General features: G+C 42.2%; 1 protein-coding gene across 1 annotated transcript in view; it reads left to right on the forward strand.

Annotated features, from left to right (window-relative positions):
* The first annotated feature begins 461 nt into the window (after window positions 1-461).
* Window positions 462-24,822, forward strand: part of LOC125273048 (growth hormone receptor-like) — a 29,563-nt gene continuing 5,202 nt past the window's right edge. The window contains exons 1-2 of the mRNA XM_048198310.1: window positions 462-719; window positions 11,731-11,847. Coding sequence (XP_048054267.1) covers window positions 11,754-11,847 — 94 coding nt within the window. The 5' untranslated portion in view covers window positions 462-719; window positions 11,731-11,753. The remainder of the gene's footprint in view (window positions 720-11,730; window positions 11,848-24,822) is intronic.

The following is a 24,822-nucleotide window of genomic DNA, read 5'->3' on the forward strand; positions in this document are numbered from 1 at the left end:
TTCAAATAGTTGTATCTCGGCCAAATATTGTTCTATCCTAACAAACCACACATCAATGGAAAGACTATTTATTCGGCTTTTAGGTGATGTATAAATCTCAATTCTTTTTAAAAACTGACCCTTATGACTGGTTTTGTGGTCCAGGGTCACATATGTAAGAATATTATGATATTGTAATTAATTATAGAAGTGAATTCACCACGGTTCAGAAACAATAGCCTCAGTTTGAAATTGCTGGAGAAAACAAGTAGGTTTTTTCTGTTTGGTTATTAAGATGTGACAACTAGCCCCGGTGTCCGGTGTTACATTGCGTTAAAAGCGTTTGCGTGAATCATGAAGTTTCAGCTCGAGAGAGGCTCGTGTAAATGATCGAGGAGCTGCTCGTGTGATCGGGATGTCTGTCGCATTGCATCTGCTTGACCTGCGCGACAAACGAGTCTGACATCGAAACATCATCATCAGTGCTGTGTGGAAAAGGAGCGCGCAGTGCGCGCGGCACCGACAGCAACAGGATGACGTGCGATCAGGTGGAGCGAAGCAGATCTGCTGCTCAGAAGCGGCTCTGAACTACGAACCGTTTCATTCCCTGAACATCTGAAGTAAAGCACCGGAACCGGGCGCACTGCCGCCGTTCGTGTCGGTCTCGGTTCGCATGAGGATCACGGCTGCTCTTATGGTTTCTAGGCAAACCAGGAACGTTTTCCAGGATCTATAAGAAGGTAGGCGCTCTTTCCAACAAATGTGCTTTAACATCTAGGAAAAACAGACGCGTTATGAACTTGGAGACACTTACCGGCGACATTTCTGATTAAAAAAGTGACGTTTGATACTTTATGATGCACTTGAACGGATCTCAGCTGACATTCGCCGTGTTTAATTGATATTTCCTTCGGGTGTCAAAATATTGACTCTTCTAATGCTGAATATCCATGATGCGCTGATTATCTGCGGATATAAACGCGTTTCCTCTGAGATTCTGTCGCTCGATTATTCGAGTCTCATTAATTAAGAAAGTTGCGTGGAAATTGAGAGGATTGTCGTCCTTGTCTTGTCTGAGGTGTAATCCCAAATAAAAATAGGCTAATAAATTGTATTTGTTACGAAGCACTAATTAATCTACATAAAATAAAATAAAACACAATGCATGTTGTTGACAGTCGCGTTCGGTCGATCTCTCTATATTTGGTTATTTGTATGTTTTTGTTTGTGTTGAAGGAATGCGTCATCAGATCTCATATGAATGATCGTATATGTCATCAAAGTTTGCGAAGTGAATATATTAAAAACGCAGGGCTTGTTTTGATCGGTCGTGTGTTTCTGTCAACAGGTTTGTGTGTGTGTGTGTGTGTGTGTGTGAGGGTTAGGATGAGATGCAGGGCGAGTAAATATCATTAACATTGACTGCGAAAAGTCCTCAGTAATAAAGCTGTGTGTGTGTGTGTGTGTGTGTGTGTGTGTGTGTGTGTCGGTTGCGCTGCCGTTCAGTTTCCTAGAAGCAACAACCGACACACAAACCTCACAACCTCACGCGCGCTCCGTGATAACACTATCAAGAGACGATCCTCGCGCGCGCGAGTTCACATGAAGATCCTCGCGCGGGAGTCGCTGCTTTGGGCTGAAGCGATCAGGACACACATGTGCTGGTGTGACACAGATAGCGCCAATCACACACACACATCCTCTGTCATGAGACACACACACACACACATAACCTCTCCCCATTTGTGCATAACTCATTGCTTGAGTAACTGGATTTTAAAAGTCAGTTTGGAATCCAAATAGACTCCATATTCCATATTTCTTCATGTCATTCATCAGTGCTCATTATTATACATAAAATAACGGAGGAAAATGTTCCTTTCCAGCTGATAGAACATTTCTCTTATTTATCAACCACCTTCACATAGAGACACTCTCACCGTCGGTCAGTTTCTCAGAGAAATGTTTTTGTGATTTATTCTCTCCATCAGCTCATATCAGAGAAGATTTGATCAAAACGAGAGATCCTTGAGATGAGATTCTTCATCTTCCTCCTGTTTACAAACATTTTGAACACAAAAAAACTGCTATAGTTGAAAAAGCATCTTTTCAATTGATAGTTATTTCAGACATAGCAGAGGATTGTACCTTAATAATATTAATATTGTGAATAATCTGTGGATTCTGACTCAAGCGCTGCTCTCATCAATATGCCTTAGTTATGAATTTGAAATGGCTGACCTCACTAATCAACTAATCGCTCTCTGGTCGACTGGGACCAAACCTGCCGCTCTCTAATGTTTCCTCAGAGATCACAGCGATCCAGACATGCAAACGCTCATGACCACCAGTGACCTTTAAAGAGAAGTTGTGCTCATCTTTTCGTCTCATCTTTATGCCGTATATCCGAATGAAACGGTGTCTTGGCAAATCAGGTCCTCCCTCGACATCCGGTCTCCACAAACTGTCAATTCATGATTATCCTAAATATATACGAATGATATTAATTTAAAATACGCATAGCTTACTATATAATTCGTACGAAGACACATTAGTGCGTAATAAAACCAATTAAAAGTCATTTTTTACACTTGATTAACTGTTAATAAACCTATTAAGTGAATAATTCAACATCATTCATTAGTTTTATTTATAATTTAAAATAGGTGGTCATTTAACACTTAATTTAACACATAATTACATTAAAGATGATTGAGATATAAGTGCAAATGTGTGTATAAACTAAGTTATCAGGCTAATTACTTATTATATAAGCTCACTAATACAGGCATAATCATCATTATAACGTAGTTGAAAGTGAAACATTATTTATTATAAATTGTATTCGGGCGCTAAAGAGAGTAAAAGCAATCTGAACCAATGGATCGCTTAGGGAGACCCGATTTTGTGGGAGGACCCGAACAAAAGTAGGGCAGGGCTTGATTTTGATTGGATAGTTGTGGTTTGCTATTGGTGGATCTCATGTGAGTGACAGGTTGCCCCGCCCTCATCATCAGAGAAGAGAAGAGATGCTGCAAGAGGAAGATATTCTGATTATAATTATGAATTGAACACAATAATAATGTGCACTGATGAACTGCAGTATTCCACAAAATACAAGAATGTCCATTTTGATTTCACGACTTTAGCGCGCTGCAGTGAAGAGCGATCGGCGTGATCTAGGAAGACAGAAGACGAATGTTTCCTCAGGCTCATCTCAGATGTTTGCACAGACAAATGAGGTCTGGTGTCAGAGACGAGTTTGAGCGTGCTGCGATCATGTGACACACATGCTTTAACGTCGAGCGTATAAATATAATCACGTGGCTTTACTCTCTCTGTGTGTGAGTTTGTTGGTCTTATGAAGGCGCGGCTCACGCCTCGTTTGACTCGAAACTAACAGACGACGTTCACAAACGGACGCCACACCTCACATGGCCAAAGACTGATCCCATGAATTAGTGCAGATCGTCACATATAATCATTTTGTTTCATTGTTTTGCAGTATTATGCAATTATGCAGGTTTTACGACCAACACCAGAATTGTACAAACGCAGACAGAGGCTTGAGCCCCAATAACAGCTCAGAAAACACTGTGACTGTAAATAAGGCCAGCCATCATGATGTTTTCTTTCATCTGCTGTCGTTTTGTTGATGCTTCTGAGGATGAGGGCGTCACTCGACCTGTTGGCGTCTGTTTTATTCGATCCAGTTCAACTGTGACAGATGAATTTGTGCTAAAATGACTGAACACACAGCGCTCGAATCAGACCTGCGGTTCATCTGCTCGACTTCACGTGATATACACACGTGTGTTTACAGCACATACAGAATTAGACACAATCATAGTAAAACAGTCAATGTTTGCAAACGGTTGAATATTTGTTTTCAGACACCCGTAATGACCGTAATTGGTGGATGATCGCTGTGATTCAGTGTTTGAAGGGTTGATTGTCGTGTGTCTGATGGCATTTCTTTGGACGCTCAATTCTGTCACATAAGAAAAATAATCAGGCAGCGTTTCAGACCTGATGCCAGTTCATGCTTCCATGGAAACAGTCAGGGACGCTCTGATTGGTGGATCTCTCTCCAGGATTATGGGTGTTTTAGTTCTTCACGGATAATTTGTCTGTTAAACATGATTTTATGATCGTCCTTCAGAATCAGAGGTGAAGGAGGTTTTACTGTCAGTGATCAGATGACGTTACGGCGACAGATGTCAGCTGACGCATCCAATGAGCTGAGAAACGGCCGGCTGATTGGGTTGAGATGAAGTCACAGTTGAACTTTTCATTAGTCCAGCGTATCTGATATCTTCATTAGCGTTTGTCCAATTACGGCCGTGTTGATCAAGCGTCCACTGGGATGTTAAAGGTCAGTTTGTTTTGCTCATCTTAAGGTCTGAATGTTTGGCTCAGATCACACTGCGCTTTCCCTCGTGTGTTAATGTGTCTTACACACTCGTCCGGTGTGTGTGTGTGTGTGTGTGAGAGAGTGTGTGTTCTGGCATATGTGGTTCATGAAGACACAAATGTGCTCTCATAAACCAAATGGCTTAAAAAACATACTAAACAGTGTTTTTTTCTGAAAATGTAAAAATGCAGAAAGTTTTCTGAGAGGCTGAGAATATACATTTTGTACAGTATAAGAACCATTACACCTATATAGAGTCCCCGTAAACCACATATACCAGTGTGTGTGTGTGTGTGTGTGTGTGTTATGTGGTTCAGCAGTCCTCACTGACCCAGATGCAGATGTTCAGTGTCCGCTGATGGATCTTCACGCCTCAGTAAACAGAGAAATGCGGATGAAAGCTATTGATTTTGCTTGGCTTTTTCTGCATGGCATGAATAACTCGAGCTCTTCATGGTCAGACTGGTAGTTTGCACATGATTATATATTTGTTCTGCTTCATTTGGTGGTCAAAGAAAAACAAACTAGTCTTTACATGACAGTGACGTTCGATTAATGATACAGGGACTGTTAATTCATTCATCGTTTAACAAATGATCGCAGTCATGAAGCCTGTAGAATTCAGTTAGAATGACCCAAAAATTCAAGATATCAGGGCAAAAATGACCCTGGATGAGTTTTTGTCTCATATTTATATCATGATATAGTTGAGTAATATCACACTAAAGCTACTTTTTGTAACGTCTATTTGATGCATTTCTCAATTAACTCAATAATGATTTTAAATGATCTTTTCTCAGCCAAATTTGATGTGCGATTAATTAGATTAAAAACTGATCACATTAGGTTTCGCACTTTAACCCTAGAATGCAGGAACCAAAAACCTACACTAATGCATAAGGAGTCCAGTTAATGAAATATTGATGATACAGAAATGTTTTAAGATATCAAACATGTTTATTTGTCCACTTTCCTTGTATAATTGCAAATTATGTCACATTATAGTTGTGTCCTTTTGATGTCCATTGGATGTGAACTTCAGAGTCGTGGCAGAAGTAGAAGGTCATCCGGATCATTTTTTCCCTAACGTACTGTGAACTTCACAATCCTACTATATATTATGGAGATATAAATATTCAGACACACAGCAAAAACGTCACTACAGCACAATCCATAAAGTTTCAAGAAAATAAATATTATTATTAACAAAAATGTTTTTGAATGAATTAATGAATTTGCCCTTCATGCATTCTAGTGTTCTCCCTCACAAAATCATTCCCTCTCCATCATATTTCATGCAGGATGTTGTAAAATCCCACGGTGAGGTTGTTTGCGGTGATGAGCGCGAGTGAATCTGGTCTGACGGGTTTCGGTCTGGTTCAGTTTCCTGAGCGCTCGAGTCTGTTTGTGAGCTGCTGTCATCTGATATGGTGTGAGGATCCGGGTTGTTCCATCGTGTCACCTGTGAAATATCTTCTTCAGTAACACACATGAGCAGCACGGCACGTCAGCTGCACACGGCACGACACGACAGCGGCACACGCTACTGTGAATGACCGAAAGTGAGGCGTTTTACTGTTTACAGCAGCGGTTCAAACCCTTCAGATCAGGTGTCGTCTAATTAGGCCTCTTATTATATTTACACCACCATTCAGACCTTTGGGGTCAGTACGTCTCCTTTTAAAAGAAACTGATGCACTCAGGAAGGGTTCATTAAAGTGAAGTTTCATAAATTGATTTGTAATCACAGTGCTGTCGTCTTTGAGGCGTCTTTAACACACCGAGGTTAAAGAGACAAAGTCATGTTTAGGTTACAGAATATAATTTCACAGAACAGTTTTCAGTTCGTTCTTCCTTTTTTACTACTTTGATTTAACCTCTAAATTTTGGGTCAATGTTTTTAATTTGCTTTCAGTGAAAAATAATAATATTTGACTCTTAGTTTTAGAAGATATCCTGTTTTTTTTATTTATTATTAATTATTACTGTATTAAATCCCCAGTTTTGCATCATGCTCTATCTTTGAGATGGTGTAGTTCGTACAGTTAGTACTTTAATATAGTAATATTTCTTCTATGTGTCACATTGAAACATACGATCAGATTATGCATATCACGCAAGAAACTGAACGAGAAAAAAACAGTTTCAAAGCAGAATCACAGATATTATCCAAGTAAAGCAGGTTTAGTTTAGTTTCATCTGGAAACTTTTACTGCATAGTTTTAAGAGCAAACTTTTTTATTTCAGAGATAATTTATTGTGTAACTGATAACTTTTTAAAGCATCATCATCTGAATGAATTTTATTCATAAATGTCTTGAATAGTTATTTATTTTTTTTTTTTTTATGTTTTTATGTTTTTTTTAAGCCATTAAAAAATCATAAATAAACATTTACATCATCAATCTAAATGTTTTCTGTTCCTCGCACTGGATGTTTGTCACCAATCCTGTTATTTACTCATGGATCGCTTGGATTTTAAAACGTATTCCATGTTTACCGTCGCCTTCGAGAACACTGAACTCCATTTGTGATCCGACAGGATGAAGCACAAGTAATTACTGCTCTTTCTTCTCCTCCTGCCGTTGTGTAAGTCTCGTGCCTCGAGGCAGAAAACCGACAGATTCAATAATTTACAGTTGTGTTTTTAGTTTCCGTACAGTGTTTGGGAATGAACCTGCCAGTGTCTGTGGGAAACTGTCTATCTATGAGATTCTCATCACTGTGTTTTCAGCTGTAAGACACTGGTCTTGTTGTGGTTTCAGCGCAGGTCCGTGTCCTCAAGCGCATGCATGTGTTTAATGAGTTTGTTGGGTTGATTTCCCATGTCAGATGTTGTCCTAGTGACCCAAAGCTCAAAGACAATTAGGGGCAAAGCAGATCAGAACCGGCTTTAGTGCTCACATGCAGTCAGTATTGCACTTAAACGTGACGCTGACCGTCCGTCTCATGTGAAGCTTTACGATCTGAAGTCGGGCTGAAGTCCATATTAATATCACTGCCATTTACAGCCGGTGTCTGTCTTTATTACTCTCTCCGACGCCTCCGTCTGAAGATCTGTCTCTGTTATTTGAGTAATATGATTTAACGGTAACGTGCGGCGGCAGAAATGTGTCCTCTGCTGGAGAATCTTCTGAAAACTGTTAGGTTGGGTTTAGTTAAGGTTAGTTTATTCAGTGTTAATCCACAGTGACTAGAGGAATAACGTGCTTGTTTGACTGCATTCTGAAGTGTGTGTTTGTTTGCCGGCGCTCGTCGTGTGTGGAGTTTATAGTTTTTCTCAGAACTTGTAGCTGTTTCAGAGGAAGATAAGCACTCGTGTCCTCAATGCACACTTACGGCAGTGAAATCACACAGTCAACAAGCCCTTTTCATTGACTGCGCCCACCACTGAAGCACTAATACACATCACTTCTGTTTGTGTATCATCTATCGCCATTTGCACCTGCTATTTCAAGCGTTATTTGTTGCTATTTGTACTTACTGTAAACAGAAAGAAATCTTTATAGATCCCTGAGATTCAATTCGGACGTCTGCCGCTGGTTTACTGTGATTCAGTGCAAACGGTTTGTGTCTGTGTGTGTAAATACGATGTGTTAGTTTTTGTCATCTTGACCCACAGCAGACAAAAGCAGCTTATTTAGCAGCTAATTAACTCAGAGCTGGACTCTAGATGCCCATCTGGCCGTTTGTCGTCGGCTGAAGTGACCTAATAAGAGGTCGTCAGTGAGCGTGCGTGCCCCGATCTGGCCGTCTGACCCTGTTCCTGCTCAGATTAGTGCCTGAAACCACAGAGAGTCATTCGTAATCTTCATTCTTCATGGACAAGATGGGATGGAAATTCATTATAAAAGTAATTATTCTATTTGAATTGCACTGACAGCGCGTGATTATGGGCCGATACTGAATCCTGTCGGTCAGTCGATAGCGTCAGGACTAATGTCAGTATCTCTCCCTCGATTGATCAGAGACAAATAAAGATGATCCGTCCTGCCGGTTTAATCCGTGACAATAGCGGCGGAGGGTAAATCTCTTATTCTTGCTGTTCTTTTTAAGCTCTTAAGCTCCTCCAGATATTGGAAAAGCTTTAGTACTAATGCATGTGTGGAGCTTCACATGGAGCTTTGAGAGAAATAAAGGTGTTTTTCACTTCTGAAGCTCTTCATGTTCGTCTGTCTGGGATTATTGGAGTTCTTAGGGAGACAGAAACAGAATAAATGGACGGTTGTGGCGACAGCATCATCAATCCCATCATCCCTCACCGGACACACAAGAACACGGCTCATTCAGCACAATCACGGCTTTCATTACAGGACTTAATGAGTTAAAGACGCTTTTATAACAGAAGCATGTCGTCATTCTGCTTTTGTGTAACGTTATTAGATCAAACTTTGGTCTTTCGAGGAAAAGAGCTTATTTTGTGAGATTACAGTCACTAAGCAAATGTTTCTTGTTCTTTCTTTTTAATCTTCTGATTAAATGGGTTTCTTCAGTCAACATGATCTGATGTGACTGAAAACTTGACTGCAGAAAGAGGCATTATTCACAAGTTTCCATGAGCCTCGCCACATCATGGCCGCCATGTCAGAGCCGCCTTACATCATGGCCGCCATGCCAGAGTCGCCTTACATCATGGCCGCCATGCCAGAGTCCCCTTACATCATGGCCGCCACGCCAGAGTCGCCTAACATCATGGCCGCCATGCCAGAGTCCCCTTACATCATGGCCGCCATGCCAGAGTCCCCTTACATCATGGCCGCCATGCCAGAGTCCCCTTACATCATGGCCGCCATGCCAGAGTCCCCTTACATCATGGCCGCCATGCCAGAGTCCCCTTACATCATGGCCGCCATGTCAGAGCCGCCTTACATCATGGCCGCCATGCCAGAGTCGCCTTACATCATGGCCGCCATGCCAGAGTCCCCTTACATCATGGCCGCCACGCCAGAGTCGCCTAACATCATGGCCGCCATGCCAGAGTCCCCTTACATCATGGCCGCCATGCCAGAGTCCCCTTACATCATGGCCGCCATGCCAGAGTCCCCTTACATCATGGCCGCCATGCCAGAGTCCCCTTACATCATGGCCGCCATGCCAGAGTCCCCTTACATCATGGCCGCCACGCCAGAGTCGCCTAACATCATGGCCGCCATGCCAGAGTCCCCTTACATCATGGCCGCCATGCCAGAGTCCCCTTACATCATGGCCGCCACGCCAGAGTCGCCTAACATCATGGCCGCCATGCCAGAGTCCCCTTACATCATGGCCGCCACGCCAGAGTCCCCTTACATCATGGCCGCCATGTCAGAGTCCCCTTACATCATGGCCGCCATGCCAGAGCCGCCTTACATCATGGCCGCCATGCCAGAGTCCCCTTACATCATGGCCGCCATGCCAGAGTCCCCTTACATCATGGCCGCCACGCCAGAGTCGCCTAACATCATGGCCGCCATGCCAGAGTCCCCTTACATCATGGCCGCCATGCCAGAGTCCCTTACATCATGGCCGCCATGCCAGAGTCGCCTAACATCATGGCCGCCATGCCAGAGTCCCCTTACATCATGGCCGCCATGCCAGAGTCCCCTTACATCATGGCCGCCATGCCAGAGTCGCCTAACATCATGGCCGCCATGCCAGAGTCGCCTTACATCATGGCCGCCACGCCAGAGCCGCCTTACATCATGGCCGCCATGCCAGAGTCCCCTTACATCATGGCCGCCATGCCAGAGTCGCCTAACATCATGGCCGCCATGCCAGAGTCGCCTAACATCATGGCCGCCATGCCAGAGTCGCCTTACATCATGGCCGCCACGCCAGAGCCGCCTTACATCATGGCCGCCATGCCAGAGTCCCCTTACATCATGGCCGCCATGCCAGAGTCCCCTTACATCATGGCCGCCGTGTCAGAGTCCCCTTACATCATGGCCGCCGTGCCAGAGTCGCCTAACATCATGGCCGCCGTGCCAGAGTCGCCTTACATCATGGCCGCCATGCCAGAGTCGCCTTACATCATGGCCGCCATGTCAGAGTCCCCTTACATCATGGCCGCCATGCCAGAGTCGCCTAACATCATGGCCGCCATGCCAGAGTCGCCTTACATCATGGCCGCCATGCCAGAGTCGCCTAACATCATGGCCGCCATGCCAGAGTCCCCTTACATCATGGCCGCCACGCCAGAGTCGCCTTACATCATGGCCGCCACGCCAGAGTCGCCTAACATCATGGCCGCCATGCCAGAGTCGCCTAACATCATGGCCGCCATGCCAGAGTCCCCTTACATCATGGCCGCCACGCCAGAGTCCCCTTACATCATGGCCGCCACGCCAGAGTCGCCTTACATCATGGCCGCCATGCCAGAGTCCCCTTACATCATGGCCGCCATGCCAGAGTCGCCTAACATCATGGCCGCTATGCCAGAGTCGCCTTACATCATGGCCGCAATGCCAGAGTTGCCTTACATCATGGGTGTTTCCTAGAGACTGTCAATGTCCGTTGGTTCTGGAGGTCATCCCACTGTCGACGGTGCTTCTGGTAGTGACCAGTGTCCACTACTGTGCCCCCTGAGGTGGTGTTGTCCACCACAGCTCACACTATGCTTCCTGAGAACTATTTTACAGCCAAGGAGGCCATGCATAAAAAGTTGAAGGACCAAGTAGAGCCACAGAGGCCATCCATGAACCATTAATGCCCAAAGTTATGGCCACTGAGGCCGTTTATGAACTTTCCTTGCTCCTGTCCAGTGAGGTCATCCATGCCAGCTATGTCATGTCCAAAGAGTCTGTCAATACTTGTCATTGTCATGTATGCTGTCCATGTTTCTGATCCCGTAAAACCGACGCCATCGTTACTGTTCGTATCACTGTGAATCAAGAGCTTAGATTCAGATATGATAATGAGCGTTTGATTTCCGACCAATCACAGCAGACTGGGCCATCTAACCAATCATTTGCAGAGCAGCTCTCAGAAAGGCAGAGTTTAGAGAGACAGAATCTTTGATCGAAGCGTTTCAGAAAAGAGCTGATGCTGCAGTGGATATTATGAGAGAATTAAAGTGTTTTTAGCTTTGCATGAGTGTGACCCTGTCGTAGGAGACTGAAAAACAACATTAGAAACCTTTAAAATAGCATCCTGAGGGCACTTTATGTCTTTTTTTCCTCCTTTCCAACTGAATGTGCTTAATGTGTGTTAATGTGGCTACAGGCGACGGACGACTGTGTCCTGTGATGCGTCTCATGACTCTTACCAAGAGAGGAGACTCTTGTGTGTGTGTGTGTGTGTGTGTCTCAGGGTTTTGCAGTGAAGTGTGTATCTGACATGTGTGTGTCTTTGTGTTGCAGTGCTCTGGTGTGACAGACGCGTGATGCTGTGCTTTCTGCTGCTGACGTTGCACTGGACGACGGTCACTGCGGCACTGCATCCGTCCACACGCGCCGCTGCCGCCGCCCTGCAGGAGGGTGAGTGAAGTGCACAACACCAGTGCAAATGAACACAACGCATTAAATAATCTCATATTTTTCTATAATTAAGCGAGATTCAACATTATTACAGTATAATTGAAAGTCATTATTTTTAACATTTATTTGGCTTTATATATATATATATATATATATATATATATATATATATATATATATATATATATATATATATATATATAAACCTTTTAATTTAAATAATTAAAGTACTTTTAAATAACTTTATAATAATTGTAATAAATGTCACAATCAGCTGTGCCTTTAATAATATAGCAGATCTCAATGCTAAAAGGCTGATTTATACTTCTGCGTCTGTCCTACGCCAGAGCCTCTGTGCCATAGGCTGTGCCTGTTTTCATTTATACGACGATTTCATTTGTCGATGTGCATGCTGACCACTAGGAGGCAGTGTCCGCGGTCATGTTGAGAATCAAGGCAAAAGCCGAGAAGCAGCCTGTCATGTACGTTGTCATAGAGAAGCTTACAAACAGAAGACACCACCATTTTAGATACCAGTGAAATTTCATCGTTCTCGATATACCAAGACAAAATCTGTAAGCCTAAATAATATAAAGTTCAATCATTTCATAAGAGACAAGTAAACAGTCAATAATAAAATAAAAACAAATAAACAAATTACAAGATAAATAAACAAAAATGCACAATATTTAAGACAATGTTCTGATTCCCCAAATTCAGATTCCCTTCACAGATACGCCTGTTTCAGTGGAACAGGAAGTGCATGTAAACACAGAGCAGGAGCTTCACAACGGCACTGAACGACTGTGAATGGACTTCATTAATGCTCATTATCAGGATCAATGCAGCAAATCTGCAGTATATGCTATAATCTATACATAACAATCCGATTACACATGTCAAAACTCAAAAACATTCTTTTCTCCATAGGGAAATTGATTTTTTAACAATAAGCCCTACTAGCGCCGAGGTTGTTAATCAATAGTGTCTTTAACAAGGAGATTTGTGGTGAAAAACTACATTACCCATGATGCTGCACATAAAATTCCACCAATCAGAGGGTCAAAACAAGCAAAAAGTGCCAAAAGAGCCTTTTAGCTCCGTCCACTCCCATGAATCACCGCAAATTTAATCGAGATTGACTCTAAATACTTTTTGAATATATATGCATATTTTGCATAAACTTAAAATATATAGTTTTTAATTTGATTATGCTGTTCTCAATGCTTCATGGGATTGTAGTTCTTTCTCTCACTAAAGCCATTAAATTCACAGATTTTTTTTCCAAATTCTTTTTTTTTTTCAAATCAAAGATTGTGGTGTTGTCATTCTCCTCTTAGCTGGTTGGCTTGGTTCGTGGCTTCTAACGCTTTAACAAAGACTTTTTAAAAATCCCTATGGGAGAAATGAATGAAATGAACCAACGGCGCTGAAAAAGTGGGCGGGAACTAATGCACTCTATTATGGTCACTATGCACTTGTGATTGGTCAGATCTGCTGATGAGCTCGCTGTAGTCGTCTGCTTGTCCTAAATAAATAATTTTTACATGCACCATCTATCTTGAATTATACATTTCACTTTCACTTTTTTTCACTTTCATTCTGATGCGCACAAGGCAGAAAAAACAGACGAGAACAAGGGCATGATGGGAAGCTGTTAGAGTCGATTAGTTTGACAGTTTAAATGGGTTTAGTTAGAGAGAGCTGAGAATGATTGAGAAGAAACACATCATTGGTGAAGCAACAAACACGAAATCATGATGGTTTGAGCTCCTGATGTGGATGAACATGTTTTTCTGAAGGTTTAGTCAGTGTTAACCTCTTCATCTGTGTAACCGGCAGTAGTAAAGTGTGTGGGACGGTCGTATCTCCTGATATGAGTCTTTGTTTATATGAGGGGAGGCAGGTTTTTCCAGTTTTGGATGCAGTGGGATGGTGAAGAACGCCCGGCGTTTGTGAGTCGCTGCAGATCATGTGATCATCTGGAGGATCATGACTCATGCCTTTATGCTTAAAGGCGAAGATGCACCTCTATGTGTGTTCTGCAGGATCTTTCCATTAAACATGTTTTATTGGACTATTCCACTTTTAATGCCAATAGACAACATTTTTATGTAGTAAACTCACTTAAGGACTGCTTCCTCTCACCGTCAGTTTGGGACCCTGAATGACTAGATATCGACTCGATGATGAAGAAATGCACAAACACTGGTCTAAATCAATTAGAAACATGTTTAGATTGCTTGCTAATACTTCACAATAAGGTTTGATTGGGTAACATTACTTCACTGCATTAGTTGACATGAACTAACAATGAAAAATACTTCTAAAGCATTTAGTAATCTTAGTTAATGTTAATCTCAACATTTACTAATACATTATTAAAATCAAAAGCTTATGAACTAACAATAAACAGTTGTATTTTTATTAAATAACATTAACAAAGATTAATAAATACTGGAACAATTGTATTGCTCATTGTTAGTTAATGCATAATAACTAATCGGACATTATTGTGAAGTGTTCATGCTTTTAGTAAATCTTCACAAACCTGTATTTCATTTGTTTGTGGCTCTTTGTAAAGTTTGTAAAAGAAATTGCTGGTAGCAGGAACAATAAGCTGTGATCATATTTCGCTGCGACTCAATCCGCTCAGGTTTATCTTTCACGCATGACGTTGCAGAATGACGACAGCCTGTTGTTGGTTTGTAGTCCTGAATCCTCGATTCACCCGCTGAAGCTCAGGTTCAAGCACTTTAAGGCCTTTAAGCACATACATGAAAAGGTATTATGTTTCATTTATTAAGCCCGTAACCACCTAGATCAGAGATAGAAAGGGCCATTTACAGCCAATACTGGCAATTTAGTAAGGAAATATGTGGGTTTTAAAGCTTTTTAACAGTTATAGCGCTGCCTATGGTCCGATCTCCATAAAAGTTGGCTTGCTTCTTTAAAATAATATGCTACATGTGCTCATGTAATTTCATGAATTTTCTTGTAACCAAAGATTGACCCCATACACGTGGTGAAAAAAAAAATATAGCCATTTTTGTAAAAGTGGCCCCGCCCACATCTAACATTTTGGCATCCCGTCACGGATATGAACCGAAAGGACTAGTTTGCAAACATAGGTTTTTTTAAAAATCCAAAATACCCCAAAATTTCACCAGTTTATGAATTATTAGCCATTACATACTTTTGATTGCTGTAACGCCACTATCAGGCTGATCGGGGTGAGCCATGGTGACGTTGTAGGTGGGGTGGGTACTACCATCCCTCAGCAGCAATAACAGAATCAGCAGCACCAATAAAAGCAGCAGCAATAATAGCAGCAGCAATAACAGCAGCAGCAATAACAGCAGCAGCAATAATAGCAGCAGCAGCAATAATAGCAGCACCAATAAAAGCAGCACCAATAACAGCAGCAGCAATAATAGCAGCACCAATAATAGCAGCACCAATAAAAGCAGCACCAATAACAGCAGCAGCAATAATAGCAGCACCAATAAAAGCAGCACCAATAACAGCAGCAGCAATAATAGCAGCACCAATAAAAGCAGCACCAATAAAAGCAGCACCAATAACAGCAGCAGCAATAACAGCAGCAGCAATAACAGCAGCAGCAATAATAGCAGCACCAATAAAAGCAGCACCATTAAAAGCAGCACCAATAACAGCAGCACCAATAACAGCAGCAGCAATAATAGCAGCAGCAATAACAGCAGCAGCAATAACAGCAGCAGCAATAATAGCAGCAGCAATAAAACCAGCACCAATAAAAGCAGCACCAATAACAGCAGCACCAATAACAGCAGCACCAATAATAGCAGCACCAATAAAAGCAGCACCAATAACAGCAGCAGCAATAACAGCAGCACCAATAATAGCAGCACCAATAAAAGCAGCACCAATAACAGCAGCAGCAATAACAGCAGCACCAATAAAAGCAGCACCAATAAAAGCAGCACCAATAACAGCAGCAGCAATAATAGCAGCAGCAATAATAGCAGCACCAATAAAAGCAGCACCAATAAAAGCAGCACCAATAACAGCAGCAGCAATAACAGCAGCACCAATAACAGCAGCAGCAATAATAGCAGCACCAATAAAAGCAGCACCAATAAAAGCAGCACCAATAAAAGCAGCACCAATAACAGCAGCAGCAATAATAGCAGCACCAATAAAAGCAGCACCAATAACAGCAGCAGCAATAATAGCAGCACCAATAAAAGCAGCACCAATAAAAGCAGCACCAATAACAGCAGCAGCAATAATAGCAGCACCAATAAAAGCAGCACCAATAAAAGCAGCACCAATAACAGCAGCACCAATAAAAGCAGCACCAATAAAAGCAGCACCAATAACAGCAGCAGCAATAAAAGCAGCACCAATAACAGCAGCAGCAATAATAGCAGCACCAATAAAAGCAGCACCAATAACAGCAGCAGCAATAATAGCAGCACCAATAAAAGCAGCACCAATAAAAGCAGCACCAATAACAGCAGCAGCAATAATAGCAGCACCAATAATAGCAGCACCAATAAAAGCAGCAGCAGCAATAACAGAATCAGCAGCAGCAATAATAGCAGCAGCAATAACAGCATCAGCAATAACAGCAGCAGCAGCAATAACAGCATCAGCAATAATAGCAGCAGCAGCAATAACAGAATCAGCAGCACCAATAATAGCAGCACCAATAAAAGCAGCACCAATAACAGCAGCAGCAATAATAGCAGCACCAATAAAAGCAGCACCAATAACAGCATCAGCAATAACAGCAGCAGCAATAACAGCATCAGCAATAACAGCAGCAACAATAATAGGAGCAGCAGCAATGACAGCAGCAGCAATAACAGCATCAGCAATAACAGCAGCAGCAATAATAGAATCAGCAATAACAGCAGCAGCAATAATAGAATCAGCAGCACCAATAAAAGCAGCAGCAATAACAGCATCAGCAATAATAACAGCAGCAGCAATAACAGAATCAGCAGCAGCAATAACAGCAGCACCAATAAAAGCAGCACCAATAACAGCAGCAGCAATAATAGCAGCACCAATAAAAGCAGCACCAATAAAAGCAGCACCAATAACAGCATCAGCAATAACAGCAGCATCAGCAATAACAGCAGCAGCAATAACAGCATCAGCAATAACAGCAGCAACAATAATAGGAGCAGCAGCAATAACAGCAGCAGCAATAACAGCATCAGCAATAACAGCAGCAGCAATAAAAGCAGCAGCAATAACAGCATCAGCAATAATAACAGCAGCAGCAATAACAGAATCAGCAGCAGCAATAACAGCAGCACCAATAAAAGCAGCACCAATAACAGCAGCATCAGCAATAACAGCAGCAGCAATAACAGCATCAGCAATAACAGCAGCAGCAATAATAGAATCAGCAATAACAGCAGCAGCAATAATAGAATCAGCAGCACCAATAAAAGCAGCAGCAATAACAGCATCAGCAATAATAACAGCAGCAGCAATAACAGAATCAGCAGCAGCACCAATAAAAGCAGCACCAATAACAGCAGCAGCAGCAATAATAGCAGCACCAATAAAAGCAGCACCAATAAAAGCAGCACCAATAACAGCATCAGCAATAACAGCAGCATCAGCAATAACAGCAGCAGCAATAACAGCATCAGCAATAACAGCAGCAACAATAATAGGAGCAGCAGCAATAACAGCAGCAGCAATAATAGAATCAGCAGCACCAATAAAAGCAGCAGCAATAATAGAATCAGCAGCACCAATAAAAGCAGCAGCAATAACAGCATCAGCAATAATAACAGCAGCAGCAATAACAGAATCAGCAGCAGCAATAACAGCAGCACCAATAAAAGCAGCACCAATAAAGCAGCAGCAATAATAGCAGCACCAATAAAAGCAGCACCAATAACAGCAGCAGCAATAACAGCAGCAGCAGCAATAACAGCAGCAGCAGCAATAACAGCATCAGCAATAACAGCAGCAACAATAATAGGAGCAGCAGCAATAACAGCCGCAGCAATAACAGCATCAGCAATAACAACATCAGCAATAACAGCATCAGCAATAACAGCAGCAGCAATAATAGAATCAGCAGCACAATAAAAGCAGCAGCAATAACAGCAGCAGCAATAATAGCAGCAGCAATAATAGAATCAGCAGCACCAATAAAGCAGCAGCAATAACAGCAGCAGCAATAATAGCAGCAGCAATAATAGAATCAGCAGCACCAATAAAAGCAGCAGCAATAACAGCATCAGCAATAACAGCAGCAGCAATAATAGAATCAGCAGCACCAATAAAAGCAGCAGCAATAACAGCATCAGCAATAATAACAGCAGCAGCAATAACAGAATCAGCAGCAGCAATAACAGCATCAGCAATAACAGCAGCAGCAATAATAGAATCAGCAGCACCAATAAAAGCAGCAGCAATAACAGCATCAGCAATAATAACAGCAGCAGCAATAATAGCAGCAGCAGCAATAACAGAATCAGCAGCAGCAATAACAGCAGCAGCAATAACAGCATCAGCAATAACAGCAGCAGCAATAATAGAATCAGCAGCACCAATAAAAGCAGCAGCAATAACAGCATCAGCAATAACAGCAGCAACAGTAATAGGAGCAGCAGCAATAACAGCCGCAGCAATAACAGCATCAGCAATAACAGCAGCAGCAATAACAGCATCAGCAATAACAGCAGCAGCAATAATAGAATCAGCAGCACCAATAAAAGCAGCAGCAATAACAGCAGCAGCAATAATAGCAGCAGCAATAATAGCAGCAGCAGCAATAACAGAATCAGCAGCACCAATAAAAGCAGCAGCAATAACAGCATCAGCAATAACAGCAGCAGCAATAATAGAATCAGCAGCACCAATAAAAGCAGCAGCAATAACAGCAGCAGCAATAATAGCAGCAGCAATAATAGCAGCAGCAGCAATAACAGAATCAGCAGCACCAATAAAAGCAGCAGCAATAACAGCAGCAGCAATAATAGCAGCAGCAATAATAGCAGCAGCAGCAATAACAGAATCAGCAGCACCAATAAAAGCAGCAGCAATAACAGCATCAGCAATAACAGCAGCAGCAATAATAGAATCAGCAGCACCAATAAAAGCAGCAGCAATAACAGCATCAGCAATAACAGCAGCAACAATAATAGGAGCAGCAGCAATAACAGCCGCAGCAATAACAGCAGCACCAATAAAAGCAGCAGCAATAACAGCATCAGCAATAATAACAGCAGCAGCAATAACAGAATCAGCAGCAGCAATAACAGCAGCACCAATAAAAGCAGCACAATAACAGCAGCAGCAATAATAGCAGCACCAATAAAAGCAGCACCAATAAAAGCAGCACCAATAACAGCATCAGCAATAACAGCAGCATCAGCAATAACAGCAGCAGCAATAACAGCATCAGCAATAACAGCAGCAACAATAATAGGAGCAGCAGCAATAACAGCAGCAGCAATAACAGCATCAGCAATAACAGCAGCAGCAATAAAAGCAGCAGCAATAACAGCATCAGCAATAATAACAGCAGCAGCAATAACAGAATCAGCAGCAGCAATAACAGCAGCACCAATAAAAGCAGCACCAATAACAGCAGCATCAGCAATAACAGCAGCAGCAATAACAGCATCAGCAATAACAGCAGCAGCAATAATAGAATCAGCAATAACAGCAGCAGCAATAATAGAATCAGCAGCACCAATAAAAGCAGCAGCAATAACAGCATCAGCAATAATAACAGCAGCAGCAATAACAGAATCAGCAGCAGCACCAATAAAAGCAGCACCAATAACAGCAGCAGCAGCAATAATAGCAGCACCAATAAAAGCAGCACCAATAAAAGCAGCACCAATAACAGCATCAGCAATAACAGCAGCATCAGCAATAACAGCAGCAGCAATAACAGCATCAGCAATAACAGCAGCAACAATAATAGGAGCAGCAGCAATAACAGCAGCAGCAATAATAGAATCAGCAGCACCAATAAAAGCAGCAGCAATAATAGAATCAGCAGCACCAATAAAAGCAGCAGCAATAACAGCATCAGCAATAATAACAGCAGCAGCAATAACAGAATCAGCAGCAGCAATAACAGCAGCACCAATAAAAGCAGCACCAATAAAAGCAGCAGCAATAATAGCAGCACCAATAAAAGCAGCACCAATAACAGCAGCAGCAATAACAGCAGCAGCAGCAATAACAGCAGCAGCAGCAATAACAGCATCAGCAATAACAGCAGCAACAATAATAGGAGCAGCAGCAATAACAGCCGCAGCAATAACAGCATCAGCAATAACAACATCAGCAATAACAGCATCAGCAATAACAGCAGCAGCAATAATAGAATCAGCAGCACCAATAAAAGCAGCAGCAATAACAGCAGCAGCAATAATAGCAGCAGCAATAATAGAATCAGCAGCACCAATAAAAGCAGCAGCAATAACAGCAGCAGCAATAATAGCAGCAGCAATAATAGAATCAGCAGCACCAATAAAAGCAGCAGCAATAACAGCATCAGCAATAACAGCAGCAGCAATAATAGAATCAGCAGCACCAATAAAAGCAGCAGCAATAACAGCATCAGCAATAATAACAGCAGCAGCAATAACAGAATCAGCAGCAGCAATAACAGCATCAGCAATAACAGCAGCAGCAATAATAGAATCAGCAGCACAATAAAAGCAGCAGCAATAACAGCATCAGCATAATAACAGCAGCAGCAATAAAGCAGCAGCAGCAATAACAGAATCAGCAGCAGCAATAACAGCAGCAGCAATAACAGCATCAGCAATAACAGCAGCAGCAATAATAGAATCAGCAGCACCAATAAAAGCAGCAGCAATAACAGCATCAGCAATAACAGCAGCAACAGTAATAGGAGCAGCAGCAATAACAGCCGCAGCAATAACAGCATCAGCAATAACAGCAGCAGCAATAACAGCATCAGCAATAACAGCAGCAGCAATAATAGAATCAGCAGCACCAATAAAAGCAGCAGCAATAACAGCAGCAGCAATAATAGCAGCAGCAATAATAGCAGCAGCAGCAATAACAGAATCAGCAGCACCAATAAAAGCAGCAGCAATAACAGCATCAGCAATAACAGCAGCAGCAATAATAGAATCAGCAGCACCAATAAAAGCAGCAGCAATAACAGCAGCAGCAATAATAGCAGCAGCAATAATAGCAGCAGCAGCAATAACAGAATCAGCAGCACCAATAAAGCAGCAGCAATAACAGCAGCAGCAATAATAGCAGCAGCAATAATAGCAGCAGCAATAATAGAATCAGCAGCACCAATAAAAGCAGCAGCAATAACAGCATCAGCAATAACAGCAGCAGCAATAATAGAATCAGCAGCACCAATAAAAGCAGCAGCAATAACAGCAGCAGCAATAACAGCAGCACCAATAATAGGAGCAGCAGCAATAACAGCCGCAGCAATAACAGCATCAGCAATAACAGCAGCAGCAATAACAGCATCAGCAATAACAGCAGCAGCAATAATAGAATCAGCAGCACCAATAAAAGCAGCAGCAATAACAGCAGCAGCAATAATAGCAGCAGCAATAATAGCAGCAGCAGCAATAACAGAATCAGCAGCACCAATAACAGCAGCAGCAATAACAGCATCAGCAATAACAGCAGCAGCAATAATAGAATCAGCAGCACCAATAAAAGCAGCAGCAATAACAGCAGCAGCAATAATAGCAGCAGCAATAATAGCAGCAGCAGCAATAACAGAATCAGCAGCAGCAATAACAGCAGCAGCAATAACAGAATCAGCAGCAGCAATAACAGCAGCACAATAAAGCAGCACCAATAAAAGCAGCAGCAATAACAGCATCAGCAATAATAACAGCAGCAGCAATAATAGCAGCAGCAGCAATAACAGAATCAGCAGCAGCAATAACAGCAGCAGCAATAACAGCATCAGCAATAACAGCAGCAGCAATAATAGAATCAGCAGCACCAATAAAAGCAGCAGCAATAACAGCATCAGCAATAACAGCAGCAACAATAATAGGAGCAGCAGCAATAACAGCCGCAGCAATAACAGCATCAGCAATAACAGCAGCAGCAATAACAGCATCAGCAATAACAGCAGCAGCAATAATAGAATCAGCAGCACCAATAAAAGCAGCAGCAATAACAGCAGCAGCAATAATAGCAGCAGCAATAATAGCAGCAGCAGCAATAACAGAATCAGCAGCACCAATAAAAGCAGCAGCAATAACAGCATCAGCAATAACAGCAGCAGCAATAATAGAATCAGCAGCACCAATAAAAGCAGCAGCAATAACAGCAGCAGCAATAATAGCAGCAGCAATAATAGCAGCAGCAGCAATAACAGAATCAGCAGCAGCAATAACAGCAGCAGCAATAACAGCATCAGCAATAACAGCAGCAGCAATAATAGAATCAGCAGCACCAATAAAAGCAGCAGCAATAACAGCATCAGCAATAACAGCAGCAACAATAATAGGAGCAGCAGCAATAACAGCCGCAGCAATAACAGCATCAGCAATAACAGCAGCAGCAATAACAGCATCAGCAATAACAGCAGCAGCAATAATAGAATCAGCAGCACCAATAAAAGCAGCAGCAATAACAGCAGCAGCAATAATAGCAGCAGCAATAATAGCAGCAGCAGCAATAACAGAATCAGCAGCACCAATAACAGCAGCAGCAATAACAGCATCAGCAATAACAGCAGCAGCAATAATAGAATCAGCAGCACCAATAAAAGCAGCAGCAATAACAGCAGCAGCAATAATAGCAGCAGCAATAATAGCAGCAGCAGCAATAACAGAATCAGCAGCAGCAATAACAGCAGCAGCAATAACAGAATCAGCAGCAGCAATAACAGCAGCACCAATAAAAGCAGCACCAATAAAAGCAGCAGCAATAACAGCATCAGCAATAATAACAGCAGCAGCAATAATAGCAGCAGCAGCAATAACAGAATCAGCAGCAGCAATAACAGCAGCAGCAATAACAGCATCAGCAATAACAGCAGCAGCAATAATAGAATCAGCAGCACCAATAAAAGCAGCAGCAATAACAGCATCAGCAATAACAGCAGCAACAATAATAGGAGCAGCAGCAATAACAGCATCAGCAATAACAGCAGCAGCAATAACAGCATCAGCAATAACAGCAGCAGCAATAATAGAATCAGCAGCACCAATAAAAGCAGCAGCAATAACAGCAGCAGCAATAATAGCAGCAGCAATAATAGCAGCAGCAGCAATAACAGAATCAGCAGCACCAATAAAAGCAGCAGCAATAACAGCATCAGCAATAACAGCAGCAGCAATAATAGAATCAGCAGCACCAATAAAAGCAGCAGCAATAACAGCAGCAGCAATAATAGCAGCAGCAATAATAGCAGCAGCAGCAATAACAGAATCAGCAGCACCAATAAAAGCAGCAGCAATAACAGCAGCAGCAATAATAGCAGCAGCAATAATAGCAGCAGCAGCAATAACAGAATCAGCAGCACCAATAAAAGCAGCAGCAATAACAGCAGCAGCAATAACAGCAGCAGCAATAATAGCAGCAGCAGCAATAACAGAATCGGCAGCAGCAAAAACAGCAAGAGCAATAATAACAGCAGCAGCAATAGCCTAGCAGTTCTATTCCGCCAAGACCAAATACAGTATATCAACATTGTCATACCCATTATCACAGTTATCACAGAAATCTTATTTTTAATTGAATATTGCAATGTTTATTACAATTATTTATCTGTGCACATCATTGTGTTAAATTCATAATCTTGAATCAGAATAACTTCCCCTCCCTCTTCTCTTCTCTGAGAATGAGGGCGGGGCAACCTGTCACTCACATGAGATCCACCAATAGCAAACCACAACCATCCAACCCTCCAATCAATTCCCCAAGGACAAAATCAAGCCCCGCCCTACATTTGATCTTGTTGAAGAAGCAGTTTCACTCAGATATACGTCACTATAGGGGAGAAAAGACGAGCGCAACTTCCCTCTTATGCCGACTTGAAAATAACTGTTGAACGTGAACATGTTTAGATCTGAAGTGGAACACAGTCGATTCTCCCTCTTTCTGATTGGCTGACTGCTGTTGCCCATGGCGATGCTGATGACTGTTATTGTATGTAATAAACCAGTTCAGAGACACAAACACTCTCTTGCTTCTGTCAGAAGAGATCTACAGGTGAAAGCTGCTGTGTGAGGTCGAGATGCTGGCACGAACCGAATCAGAGTTTTGCTCAAACGTGTCTGTTGTGCTGAAGAGAGTGTGCTGACATGACCTGACTGAAGTGTGAATTCAGAAGAAACATGGTGGAATCACAGACTGATTTGTAACGTGTGTGAAAGGTTGCGAGGTCTTCTGAGGTGAAGACGGGTCGCCGTGGAGATGGAGAGAAGGCCAGATTGTGTTTGATTGTGCGCAGGCGTCTGTTCACAGCTGCATAATCCATACTGTCAAACAGCTGTCAGTCCAATGAGTGTGTGAGCGATCACTGACCCGAGATCAGCCGTGAGTGTGTGTGTGAGAGCGTGTGAGTGTGTGTGATAACAGGAAAATGATGCATTTCGGCAGTTGTTCAGCGTTGATTGAGTTCCGCTGTAAAGATCATCAATTGTTAAATTACTTCATTTCAACTATAAAGCATTTCTTCAAAAAAATTAAATCATCGTCCAGCTCAGTTCCGCTCTAATACAACAGAGCACATGTCATATTTTTAATATATTTTTAAGATGGAAGAATGCGGTTTTACAGATGCTAGAAACATGGCCATCAAATGAAAGATTGGTATCAAAGAGCACACCCAGGTTCCTAACTGACGACGAAGACTTAACAGAGCAGCCATCAAGTGTTGGACAATATTCTAGATTATTATGTGAAGTTTTTGGTCCAAAAATTTGAATCTCTGTTTTTTTCTGAATTTAGTAGTAGGAAATTACTGGTTATCCA

Source organism: Megalobrama amblycephala, linkage group LG7, assembly GCF_018812025.1.
Source record: "Megalobrama amblycephala isolate DHTTF-2021 linkage group LG7, ASM1881202v1, whole genome shotgun sequence".
Classification (NCBI taxonomy): domain Eukaryota; kingdom Metazoa; phylum Chordata; class Actinopteri; order Cypriniformes; family Xenocyprididae; genus Megalobrama; species Megalobrama amblycephala.